The sequence below is a fragment of the Scleropages formosus genome, chromosome 14 (assembly GCF_900964775.1).
Source record: "Scleropages formosus chromosome 14, fSclFor1.1, whole genome shotgun sequence".
In the NCBI taxonomy this organism is placed as follows: Eukaryota; Metazoa; Chordata; class Actinopteri; order Osteoglossiformes; family Osteoglossidae; genus Scleropages; species Scleropages formosus.
In genome coordinates, this window is record NC_041819.1 from 20,748,206 (window position 1) to 20,761,405 (window position 13,200).

At 48.6% G+C, this 13,200-nt stretch overlaps 1 protein-coding gene across 1 annotated transcript in view; it reads left to right on the forward strand.

Moving 5' to 3' along the window:
• LOC108928903 (glypican-3-like) overlaps positions 1-10,534 on the forward strand; it is an 80,018-nt gene extending 69,484 nt beyond the window's left edge. Inside the window, exon 8 of the mRNA XM_029257759.1 lies at positions 8,836-10,534. Coding sequence (XP_029113592.1) covers positions 8,836-9,017 — 182 coding nt within the window. The 3' untranslated portion in view covers positions 9,018-10,534. The remainder of the gene's footprint in view (positions 1-8,835) is intronic.
• Positions 10,535-13,200: the final 2,666 nt, after the last annotated feature.

Here is a 13,200-nt window from a genome sequence, read left to right on the forward strand (position 1 = left end):
AACCGTGCGACAGCCGCGGAGGGGCTGTCGCAGGTGGGCGCGTAAATATGGATCGATGGATGGATAGCTGGGGGCTGAGATTCAGGGAGGATGACAGCGGGTGAATAAAAAGCAAGATGTGGATGGATGGAGACGAGGAAGGGGAAATCAAAGGAAGCAACATTTCCTACCAGATGCACTCTCTGCGTTCTGTCAGGCAAACTTTAAGTTTTACTGCATGGGGCTTACACGGAGACTCGCCCGTTCCAGCTGAGCCGTGCTCAGGGGCTTGGGTCGCGGCTTGAAAACAGATGTGCGCTAACCGCGCGTCACTGTGACGCGTACTAGCGCGGCCGCTTCAACGAGGTGCCTCGGCGCGATCGAGCTATCGGAGCGCGTGTGGGCGTGAGACGTAGGGTGTAGGTGCGCCGGGTGCTGCGGATCAGGGACGTCGGGTCTGGTGCCGCACGGAAAGGAGGTCGCGGCTGGATCTTTGGACCTTTTTGTGTCATCTGTAAACGTGCCAGGCTGATCTCCGTCCGGCTGCGGAAAACTAAGGGATCGGCGCGTTAAATTCCATTTCACTTTGATAGATGAGACCGCAGCAGAACGCGGGACTGATTCCTCTGCACATGGTCCTGCGTGGATGGCTGGGAGATGCGTAGCGCGGAGTAGCGGACGGGGTGGACGGAATTCAGCTTTCGTGTTGCGTCGTTCTTTGCCGCGATCATAAACTACCGTTCCTCTCGAGGTGGACGCCTTCCTTGCTGGCCCCACGCCCCTCGGAAAAATAATGGAACTCGGCACCATCTGTGTAAACAGTGCCAAGGTGGGTGTGCGCGAGAACAGCGGGAGAGCTGCTGTGATGAGTCAGCGTGAACCGTGGGACCCGAACGCAGACCCCCGGCAACACCCGCGGTCGGGCCCAGAAAAACAGGGCCCGGTGCTCCTTAGTGGGACAAAGTGCACACGCACCCGTGTTGCTCAAGTGCGTCGTGGCTTTACTTGCTCCCTCGTTATATGGGGCCTCCCTCTATGTTTTGGGAGCGACAGGTGGGGTGGTGCTAAGGGGGGACGCATCGGTAACTGTCGCGAGAAGGGTCCCCTCCTGGTAGCCTTGAGCAAAGCGCTGACCTTGATCTGCTATTCTGCCGGATAAACGGGCAGAACTGTAAGTCATTAAACTGTTGGCTAAGCAGCAGAGCAATTTTGCGTGTGTATGTGTGCGCGCGTGTCCGTGAGTGCGTGTCCATGCATGATGGACTCCAAGCTGGTGGAATGTGTTTTTTTTTTCCCCCTCCCTCCATTATTTATTTATTTATTTTTTTTAAAGAAAACTTGTCATTTTGGAGCCTTATGTCACAGGAGCAGCATTCCCTCTTCCTAGGGTTTGGTGTCACGTTCCCGACATGCGGGTTCGGGATCGATGGAGAAAAGCCTCGGCTTGTGTGAACTCGCTTCGTCCGCAGCAGGTCCCCTCCGAGGCTCTCCCCATCTCCCCGTGTTCCACCGAATAAGCTGCAGTGTAATAATCCTTCCGTTCCCCCCGGAGTTCTCCCCACACCTCATCCCTCGCACCCGCCCATCCCCCACGGTCCTGTTAGCACCCTAACCCTAACAAGTCCCTGACATACTCCTTTAAATAATCCACTCTTTGTCAGATTCAATTTGCTCTTGTTTCACTGGAAACATCTTGCCCTGACCTTCGGGGACTTTTCCTGACCAATTCCTTCTGAATGTGTCTTCTCTGGGAATTCACTGCTCTTGGCCTTTGCTGTCTGTCTTCTTCTGTCAGGTTAAAGGCTGTGAATATGCTTTAAAAGTATACCTTTATGGAACTAGTGCACACACATTCTGTCTATGAATTTTCTCCCCCCCGAGCCGCTTGTCCCATATAGGGTCACAGGGAGCCGGAGCCTACCCGGCAACACAGGGCGTAAGGCCGGAGGGTGAGGGGACACACCAGGACGGGACGCCAGTCCATCGCAAGGCACCCCAAGTGGGACTTGAACCCCAGACCCACTGGAGAGCAGCACCTGGTCTAACCCACTGCGCAATCGCGCCCCCCTGTCTGTGAATAATATATATATATATATATATATATATATATATATATATATAAAAACATAGAACATATTTAACATATATAAACATATAGAACATATATAAACACCTCACGGTGCCGTAGCGTCGGTTCAGATCTGTCTTAGGGCGTGCAGAGTTTGCATGTTTTGGCCGTGTTCGCAATCCTTAGCAAGAGGGTATGGAAGACGGCAATGGTAAATCAGTTCTGTACCCTTCCTTACCACGGAACCAGTTGAGCGAGTGGTTTTTGAGTGTGGGGGGCCGGGTGCAGTGGCACAGCGGGCTTGTCTAGGGCCCACTCTCCAGTGGGTCTGACCTTCGAATCCTGCTTGGGGTGCCTTGCAATGGACTGGCGTCCTGCCCTGGGTGTGTCCCCTCCAGCCTTGCGCACTGTGCTGCCAGCCTAGGCTCTGGCTTGCTGCGACCCCACTTGGGACAAACAGCTTCAGACAGTGTGTTTTTGAGTGGTTATTACAAGTTGAATTTGACTCTATGGCGCTGACTTCCATCCTGCATACACCAGGTACATACTTAGAACTACGTTTCATTTGAGCAAGCATACCTACCATACATTATACACTCGCTTTTTAAACTGGATGAAATGCACCAGATTTATAAGCTCTCAAGTCCCACGTGCAGTGTTAGTAGAGTGACTCATGCTGCGATACTGTACTTACTGTGATAACTGGGATGCACATACACAGTTTCGAACTTCATTTAGTTATTTAGGCATGCTCTCACATGCAGAAGCATGAAACTTGGCATGAAGCGCAAGCGGAAGCTGATGTCATGGTGGAAGGCTGTGGTGTACAATGTGTAGTGCTATCTGCCCTGACCCCTCCCCGCCATGCTGTGTGTATTCCGCAGTAAATGGTAAACATTTTTATGAACGCAAGGCACATGGTTGTAACAGCTCTACATAAACTCGGTGGACGATGAGCGGACACTGGAAAGGAGTGGGACGCAACACTATGTATCTATCCGTCAACCCCTGGGTTTCTCCACCCTGGGTTCTCGCATCTCCCATCGATTAAGAGTGGAAAGGACTCCTACTCCGTGAGTTCCTCTAAATGGCGCGTTTGTCTTGGCCCCATGTTCCTGATCTCCCAGCATGCCCCCGTAAGACAGACATGGGCGTGGAGTCATTCCAACCCTTTCCCTGTTTTGTTCTGTTGGCCTCTGTCCTTCTACACGTTACGGGAAACCGAGGGCTACCAAAGCAAGTTGCTGCTGGGAGAAGTTCCCTCCACCCACCCAGCACCCCCATAATCAATAACCTGATGGTCAAATCTCCACAAAGCACATATACTGTATTTAATCTTTGACTAGAGAAGCATGATTCTGCTCAGTGGAACAAGAGTTTCATTCTGGAGGGGAGGAAATTTATTCAAGGGCGGCTCCAACTACATTCAAGCAAAAATTTTATATTGGTTATATGGACAAAGTGTTTTTGAAATGTAGTGGAGCCATTCAACAGTGAAACTGTTAACATAACAATGGACTGTCTAAATGTGACTTTCATCTCTTACACCACTTTACATTTACTCACTTAGCAGATGCTTTTCTCCAAAGTAACTTACAATGGATACTATGTAACATTGTTAGCCCACACACCTTATTCACCGCGGTGACTTCCATTGCTACATACATTACTTCACAATGGGACACTCATCAATACATCAGGGAGCACACTCTCTCTGTGTCACTCACACCTGAACAGCATGTCTTTGGAGTGTGGGAGGAAACCAGAGCACCTAGCGGAAACCCACACAGACACAGGGAAAAAATGCAGACTCCACAGAGACTGAGCAGGGGTCGAACGCACATCCTCTTGCACCACCCAGCAGCTGTGAGATAGCAGCCCTACTGATTGTGCCACCATGCTGCCCATTTTTGTTGGTGTTGGTTAAAGGCCAACTTTAACCAACACCAACAAAACATTGTTGGATGATCACACTCATTTGTAATCTGTTTATAAACAGTTTAAGAACGTAAATTCCCAGTTTTACACGACACCCTGAGCCAGATTTGTCGGCAGAATTTGTGGTGGCCCGAGAAACGTGTCAATCGTGTGATGATTCGGTGGGGATTCAGACACGACAAAGTACTGTAAGTATGTGTTATGTGAACTAGCACTATTACATCAGTGACTAAAATCAGTAAACTGATCAATTAATCTGCCTGAGCAAAGTGAGGAGGGGAGCAGTGGCGCAATGGGGCTTGGCTGGGTTCTGCTTGCTGGTGGGTCTGGGGTGCCCTGTGGCAGACTGGCATCCCGTCCTGGGTGTGTCCCCCCTCCCCAGACTTGCGCCCTGTGTTGCCAGGTGAGGTTCCGGCTCGCCGTGACCCTGCTCGGGACACGTGGCTTCTGACAACGTGTGTTTATGTGGGCAAAGTGGTGTAATAAGTAAATCCATCTATTATGCAGCCGTACCGCCAATACACTCATCCTGTGGGTGAAACAACTTGTCTATAGGATCAGTGTTGTATGAAGGTGTGTTAGTGTAGGAATCATCGAGGGGAATTCAGTAGCAGTAATGTAGTGGAATCAGACATATGGGGCTAACAGATGAGCCATATTGAACCAGTAAACAGCACTGTACGAGTACAGGTGCCTATAGTACTAATAGCAATCCACTGTGAGTAGTACTAACCCACTCTGTTACTTATTGTCTCTCTTGTACAAAGGTAAGGTTTAGGGGTGGCACAGTGGCACAGGGTGTAGTGCTGCTGTCTCACAGCACCTGGGTGGTGTGAGAGGATATGGGTTTCATCCCCACTCAGTCTGAGTGGACTTTGCATGGTCTCCCCATGTCTGTGTGGGTTTATGCTGGGTGCTCTGGTTTCCTCCCACACTCCAAAGACATGCTTTTCAGGATCACCCATAGTGTGTGAGTGACAGAGAGAGTGTGTTCCACTGATGTATGGATGAGTGACCCAGTGTAAGTAGCGTATCTAGCAGTGTAAGTCACCACGGTGAATAAGGTGTGTGGGCTGATAACACTACATAGAGTTCACTGGAAGTGACTTTGCAGAAAAAGCATCTGCTAAATAAATAAATGTAAATTGAAATGTTTAAAGACAGTCTGCAGCAGGCACAATGAATCCTGTTTGCCCCACTATATGGCACATGATTGACACCCTGGCCTTTGATGACGGTTAAAGGTATGTTTGTGTATGTACAATGTGTTTGTTTTGCCATTCCTAACTCTTAATAAGGTTGAGCAAAACAGAATAGGTTAGTTTTCAGCTTCCATTAGATTAATAAATCCCTTAGTTGCTTCATTGATTTTATACTTTAAACAATTAAACATGTAATTTTTGCAATTACTGTTTAATTGAAATAATGACATCTGGATCATTCATCATGAGGGAGCAAATTAGGAAACAAATTTGCTGAGCATTTTCACTGTTGCAAATATTCTTAAATAACACCGTTTTGCACAATTGCTTAACAATCGAGTTGTGCGGCACTCAGTCAGCAGTTTGAGCCAGAATAATTAAGGAAGGCCTCAAGAGGAACAAAGGCCATGAGATCCAGGGGGTCCCTGCAGCCACAGTTCCCTACTTTAGCTGAGCTGCCAGTCCTGTTGTCACTATGTGTGTCCTTTACTCTATAGTCGCAGGTGGTATGGTGGCACAGCGGGTACCACTGCTGTCTCACAGTACCGAGGTGGTGTGAAAGGACATGGGTTTGATCCCTGCTCAGTCTGTGTGGAGTTTGCATGTCCTCAAAGTGCTCTGGTTTCCTCCCACAGTCCAAAGACATGCTGTTCAGGTTCACCCCTAGTGTGTGAGTGACAGTGTGTGTGTTCCACTGATGTATGGATGAGTGACCCAGTGTAAGTAGTGTATTTAGCAGTGTAAGTCACCGCGGTGAATAAGGTGTGTGGGCTGATACCACTACATAGAGTTCATTGGAAGTTTCTTTGGACAAAAGCATCTTCTGAATATGTAAATGTTTAGAGCCAGATTTTTACACAAAGGTAGACACCCCACCTTCTGCTGTCGTCTCCTTTTCCACAAAAAAAAACTGATTCCTGCAGCTCTTAATAAACATTTTTTGATGTCTGCCTACCCCAGACATTTTAATTTTATGGTGCATTCCTACCGACGATGGGATGAGTTATTGAGCAGACTGGCATCCCACTGCCAGCCCCACCCTCCACCTATGAGCAGAGGAGCAATTTGAACCACCCCCCCTCCCGCCAAGCTTTCATAAGCTGCACCTGGCTTCGCTCGGCCTCTCCCACAAAGATGCTTTTATGTTTGAGTTATGTGTAAAGAACACCTGTGCTGAATTCCTTCATATATTGTGTCTGTGTGTGGGGGATGATTTTTGTGTGTTTTACACTTCAACAGACCCTATTCAGTTCCTTTGCGTGGGCACACACACATGCACACACATTTGCTTGTTCACGTACAGCCTCCTGCCCTTACTACACAAAGGAAGAACAGAGCAGTGCGAGCAGCTTCCAGACACGAAGGGCAGGTGGTTTGTAGTCGCTCAGGGGCCACCAGGGCAGCACTAACAGAAGGAGACAGCCGAGATCCCTGTGCCTGTTGTGCAAGACACAGTAAAGCGATGCTGCCTTTCATTGTAAATCACTGAGTGCTCAGCTGAGATTTGTCCTCGGTAGTACCCCCCCCCCCCCCCTCCCCCCCCGCAGTCGGGAATGCGCACGAACGGTCCCGACTGTTAACGTAGGCGGCTTTTCCACTCCAATAATGGAGCGGTGTGGCGAAGGGGGGGATTCCGTCATGATGCAGCTACTTCTGCGTGGTGTGTGTGTGTGTGTCTCTGTTTAAACTCCCCTCGTGCCCGAGTCACTCCTCAACACGCCGGCCCAGGTGTCCCGGTTCGAGGGTGCGAGCTCTTCAAAAGTGAAGAGCCGTGTTTACTGTGCTTCCATACGGGTCCTGTGTGAAGACCACTTCCCGCTCGCTGTCTCATTCCCTCCCATTGTGGCAACGCCCTCTTCTGCACGCACGATCCCTGCAGAACGCGGTTCACCTGGCCGCTCCCATGCCTGCCCGGTGCTGACCTGTGTGCGAAACACATTTCAGGCTACGCTCCTATTTGTAATTGGTTTAGGAGTGCTGTGCGCCACTGTCGCGGCGACGGATTATCTGTACACGGCAGAGGGCACGTCGAACCCCTGGTTCATTAAGCACAGGGTTGGGAAGGAGGGAGAGAACGTAATTGTCCCCTGACTTGTGTTCAGCCGCTGCTCTAACGGCAAATGAATTGTGGGAAGGTTTTGCCAACAGGGGTTTATTTATTTGTCTCTTTTCCCCTGGACTCAGGACGTGTCCCAGGGTACCAGATGGTCCCCTCCCTCATTACTGACCTCATTCTGACTCCAGCTTAAGATTTTTGATGGAGAATTAGCCCATTTTATGACCCTTCGTCACAAGTTTGCATTGTTGGCTGAGCAGCTGCCAAAGGCACCGGAGCAGTGGGGAACTTGCCGGAAGGCACACGTGTTTAATGCATATGTTGCATTGGCTCATCGGGAGTTTTTCAGTCAGTTCTGCGGCGTTAGTGAATTATAACTCCAGGTTCTCGCATGTCGGGGTCGCTCGTTAGCAACTTTGCACTTTGAATGAGTTCTGGCCCCTTCCAGAGGTCCAGGGAGGGGGAACAAAACCACTTCCTCTGTTGTCTAGTGCAAACTGTAAATCAAACCTTTGGAGACTTTTGCAGATGTCTTTCCCCGAGTGTGCAGGAAAGGACTTTTGGTGAGCTTCGTGGCTCTGGTGTGTGGTGGACCTCCTGTTTGTGTTCCGACGTTGATGTTCTACATTAGCCCTGTGGCTCTTGGCCAGAGATGTTTTTGTACGTTTTGCAGTTGTGAAGTTGTCCCCAGATGGCTGCGGCTGCTGAGGTGTCGGTGCCCCGTGTCTGGGGAGCGCAGCCAGTGTTTGTTTCTGGGAACCTGGGAATCCAGATGTTGCTCCGGGTTGTCACTGTTGATGGCACTATCTTGGGGGGCTCCGTCTGCTAAGTGTCTGTCTTCAGGCGTCTCCGGGAGGACGGTCATGCGAGTCGAGCCGGCCGGAGGGGACGGGCCAAAACCATGCTGGCAGACACTTCCACCCTGGCTGTTTATTAAACGTTTACGGCAATGTCCCAGGGCTATGTCCTTCACCTTTCATGTGTTGCTCTTCCTGATGACCTAAACATATAAGTGCATAATATATTGTCTTAACAAGGTATGCCAGATAGGAATGAAAAAGACTGCAGCAAGTGAGGGACTGTTGAGAGGGTAGACACGAAGCAGGGGGTTGTGATTCAGCCCAGACCCTCGGCCCGGGAGCGGGATGGGGCATCGTGGTGGGGTTCAGGCAAGGCTGGAGAGAGCAGTGTCGGTTTAGGACCCGGGGGCCAAGCTCCATACAGAACGGGATGAAAGTTTGCCTGTATTACTTCACTCCAGCTGACACACACACCTCGGGGGATGGGGTCATTCTGTCTCGCCTCCTGCCTCGTTCCCCTGGGAGGCACCGTTCCCGACGCCCTCATTATCTAAACCTCCGAACGTGCAGCAAAGTCTACGGTGAGCTGCCTGTCGCTCGTGGCTCTGCAGGCCATTGGAAAGACCATGTGCGTCTCCTGTAGTTTGTCATCAGCAGGGACTCTGAGAATACTAGAGTGCGACACTCTTCCCACTTGGGACTGTCCTTAAATCCATCGTTCATCCTCTTGTGTTACTCAGCCTGTGTTGTGCTCTTTCCTTCCTGCATCTCTCCTTTCTGCGTCTCTTTCAGATCTCACGGATAACTTGGCCATGGACGGCTTCACCTTCCACGGTCACGTGCTGATCCCTTCAGACGCGGAGGGAGGGGTATCGGTGACCGGGGCTGCTGGGGGCCCTGTGTGTTCCGGGACGCCTTTCCCAGGAGCCGCAATTCTCCTGACCACCGTCATGTTCCTGTTTGGATCTCACTGACTGCTCAAGTTGGAAATTTATAGCCGTTCTTCTTTTCCCCCGTAATTATTAGTGAATTCAAGCAGCAAGTTCAGAAGGTCCGAGAGGTGGCAACCATTGTTTCTTGACCTTGTGAAAATGTGGGACCATACAGTTTGAGAGCAGACCGATTTTCCTATCATTTTTATAGCCTTTGTGGAACAGTTGAAGGACTCATTGTGGTTTCAGTAACATCTTTCCCTGCTGTCAATGATGCTTCAGTTGTTGTCAAAAAGTGCTGTCGATGGATGAGAAGCACGACATTCCTGGACTGTCTCTCACCCCCTTTTCAACTTGTAGAAGCACCTTCCAGATTCCATCTCCTCGTCCCGCGCGAGCGCTTTCAGGACTGCTCTCGTACCCGAGACTCTCAACACACAACGAAAATGCAAACTTTGCTTTGATAAGTAGACAGACTGGAAGAGAACATCTGACCCCTTTCTGCTGTGTGATGGAGAAATGACCATGGAATAAGAACTTGTAGCTCTTATGGGTCTTCACACACACCTCTGTCTCCTTGACTCCGTTTGCAAGCCAAGGGCTCCGTCAAACACAGGGCGGAAGGCAAAACGCGGCAACAGCTGGACATCCAACTTGTTTCTGACATGGCTGAAAAGATTTTTAAACGTGCGACGTGCTCATTTCGGTGATTGACGAGGTGGACAGTGAATCGGCCTTTCCGTCCCCTCTGCATCTGAGTGGGTTTAGGACTTTATTGAGATCAGTGTTATGTGCGCATAGTAATCAGGTAGTGTAAATTGTTTTGCACTATATGCATTATTGTATTTTGTATTACATGTGACATCTGGGTAAACCAGCGACCACGGTCTGTTAGAACTGTTCGCTAACTGCTCGGCCGTGTTTGTATAAGTGGATGGGCTAATGGGGTGCATGTGCATGCAGCTGTGTTTTTTCAGGAATGTTCACTGAGGTCTTGTGCATAACCTAGTACTAACAGTGTATTTTCCTCTGGTAAATCTCAGTCTGTTCTGTCAGTTTCACTCTAGCGTTTACTCACACAAGAAGAGCTTTTTGCTTCGGCGAAGGAGAGAATGTCAACAAACCGAGATTAAAGAAAACATTTCTGACTCTGAATTTGTTATTTTCTCATTGTACTTCGAGACATCCTGGAAGAAGAATCAACTAGCGGAGAGACTGCAGGATGCTGCTTAGTGCGAATTAGTAAGAGCTCACAGATTCCCATTTATCCAGTCCTGAACATGTAAGTGAGCACCGTGTTCCTTTGCTCAGAGGTGTCCAGCGATGCTTTGCAACAGCCTCCAGGGTTTTCTTGCATCACAGCACTCGTCTGGCTAATAGCATTATCATCTGGACAGAAAATGTGATAATCGTTTCGACAGGGGGGAAAAGAAAAAAATCACGTATCCTTACAGATGAAATGGGCCGCCAGTTGCGTTGGGTTCCTCTGAGCATGAGCACAATGGCTCGTAACTTTTCACCCGCAGTCTTTGCATATCCTGTGAACTGAAGAATTGTGATTCTGGGAAATATGACCCTTCAAATTAAAAAAAAAAAAAAAAAAAAAAATTGTATTGCTAATCTGGGACCTCTATTTTCTGCACCACTGGATCCTGTTGTGCCAGGCAGTTATAAATGATTTTCTCCTACCAAATAAGCCATAATGTTATTACATATTAAGTTCCGTGGTGGTTTTAGCCAATTTCAGCAGTATTGGTGACCATGACTGATGTTGCGCTCTGCATACAGTATGTCATTCTTGCAATCTTGCTCCAGTCTAAACTCCTGCCTGGGGCATTGCATTTTTTTCCAGCTTCTGCCCTTTTGTTTATTGTTGTACTTCTTGACGAGGGCGTCTTTCTTTCCACTCCTCAGGTTGACGTCACCGCCGAAGCACCATTGCGTTTTACTGCTTTCTTTGCGAGTTCGATGTCTGCCAAACAATCTTTCACAGTTACACGCCCCTTTATGCTCGCTCCGCTCTCCTCTTGTGGCAATGCCAATTTCATACTGTATTTAGGGCACAGCCCAATTACATCCTGCGTGTACAGCGAGAGATCTGCCAGAGGCGGGCGGGAATTTACTAATCTAATGTCCCAAACATCTTATTGTGTTGTAGAGAAACAATAATTTAAACATCGTCTTTTCATGATTATCTGTTATTAATTTACTTTTCAGCCCTTGTTCACAGTAACCAGTATGGAATGTAAATTTGTGAGGCTGATTTTTAAAAGCAATGCTTTGAAAATCTTTAATCTGGGATTTTTTTCTCTCCCCATCTGTCTTCTGACCCTTTATGTCGTGCATTTTAGTGCTACCAAAGCTTCCATGTGCAGTACATGGTGCTTCAGAGTTGATTTTCCAGCCCTGTAACTATGCGTGTTGAAAAGATGTGTGGATGAGTGACCCAGCGTAAGTAGGGTATCTAGCAGTGTAAATCACCGCGGTGAATAAGGCGTGTGGGCTGGTAACACTACATAGAGTCCATTGGAAGTCGCTTTGGAGAAAAGCGTCCGCAAAATAAATAAATAAATGTAAACGTAAAAGGACAGTCAGTCAGGAGGCCGTTTCTTTTCAACTCTGCAAGACACCAATTTCACTAAACAGCAGGCTAAGGAAAGACTTGGATATCTTTCAACACATACACAAATTATAATAATTGTTTATATATTTATTGGAAAGGCATGTGAAAAATGTGGCCCTTGCTTCCCTCCTGCCTGGTTTTCGTGCATTTGGAAAACGGTGCCTTTTTCTCCATTGCGGGCTCTCGCTCAGTTCCCCTTTCTGCCAGAAGTAGGCGCTGGTGGCAGCAGCGGGGTTCTTCCTTGGCTACGATCTTACCGTACAGCCGGTCCCCGGCATACGTCCGAGTTCCGTCGGGACCGACCGATCGGATCTCCGACCGGACGTACGTCGGATGTATGTTAGCGTGGCGTGTAGAAGTCGTACACCTGTACAACATTCCTTTATCCTACTCAGTTCCTATCAGGATTATCTTGTTTTTTATTAACCAGCTTTATTACTTGACTACTTTTATTCTTTTTTTAAAAATCTGAAAAAGTCTTTGAATTTGATCTTCCACCCACAGCATCAACAACTTTTCCATTTCGTGGATGGGCCCTCGTCCCTGCTTTGTTGTTATTGTAGACCTTTCGCTGCTTCCGTATTTTTTCTTTCTCCTTTAAAATTGTGGAGACCGTCGAAGGGGACCACCGTAGATCACGTGCAATCACATTAACTTTTTTCCTCCGTTGATTACCTTCATTTTCAATTCCAAATTGAACGTCTTCCTCGGCTTCTCGCCAGATCTATCAGCAGGGGGAGGGGTTTTTCCTCTTACTTGTCATCTTCTTTGGGGTTTAATACAATACTGGTTTAATCCAGCACAAATATTTGTCAGATTTACTTGAATAACATGCACTTACCGAATGGCAACTGAGAGAGATGCTGTGATTTACACAACGCCGGGATGTCGTCCGACGGTCGCTATGGTACGTCTCGCTTTACCAGGTTCACATTCGAATTCGCTCCATATCCTCCTGCCTCCCTTCCCTCCTTTGTTTCCCCGCTCAGTTTTTCTCCTTATTCCCGCATGTAGTGTTTTTGTGACCGCCAGGCACAGTGCGGCCTCACTGAGTGTCTGTCTGACAGTGAGTGCTTTGGGTGCCCTCTCTGCCACCTGGCTCAGCTCCCATCAGTCCCTGTCCCCATCAGCAGTGGAGCAGCACCTCTGAGATTCCCCTTATCAGGAATGTGAGCAAACAGCAGCAGGAGGGAGACGGGCAACCGAACACCCAGACAGCCTCCGACTGTTGATGGGGGGTGGACTGAAGGACAAAGGGTGGGTGGGTCTCCTGCTCACATCGGGGTACCAGCAAAGTAACCAGATGTTCGGAGCCCTTCAAACACGGACGGGGCGGGTGTCCGCGACTGGGACCGCTGAACGACCTATTTGTTCCGGGACACCTTTCCTGTGATCCTACTCTTGTGTGTGCGGTAAACACGGTAGATCATGTGACTAGGGGTGCAAATGTAGCAAGTAACACTGAGCGCTGCTACAACTGCCCACCTTCTAATTCAAACACTTTGTACAATCTCTGAACGTATCATATTTAATAAATGAATTACACGCTGTCTTTTTAGACTGTATGACAATTAGGAATTTTCTGTTCAATGTGAATAAAGA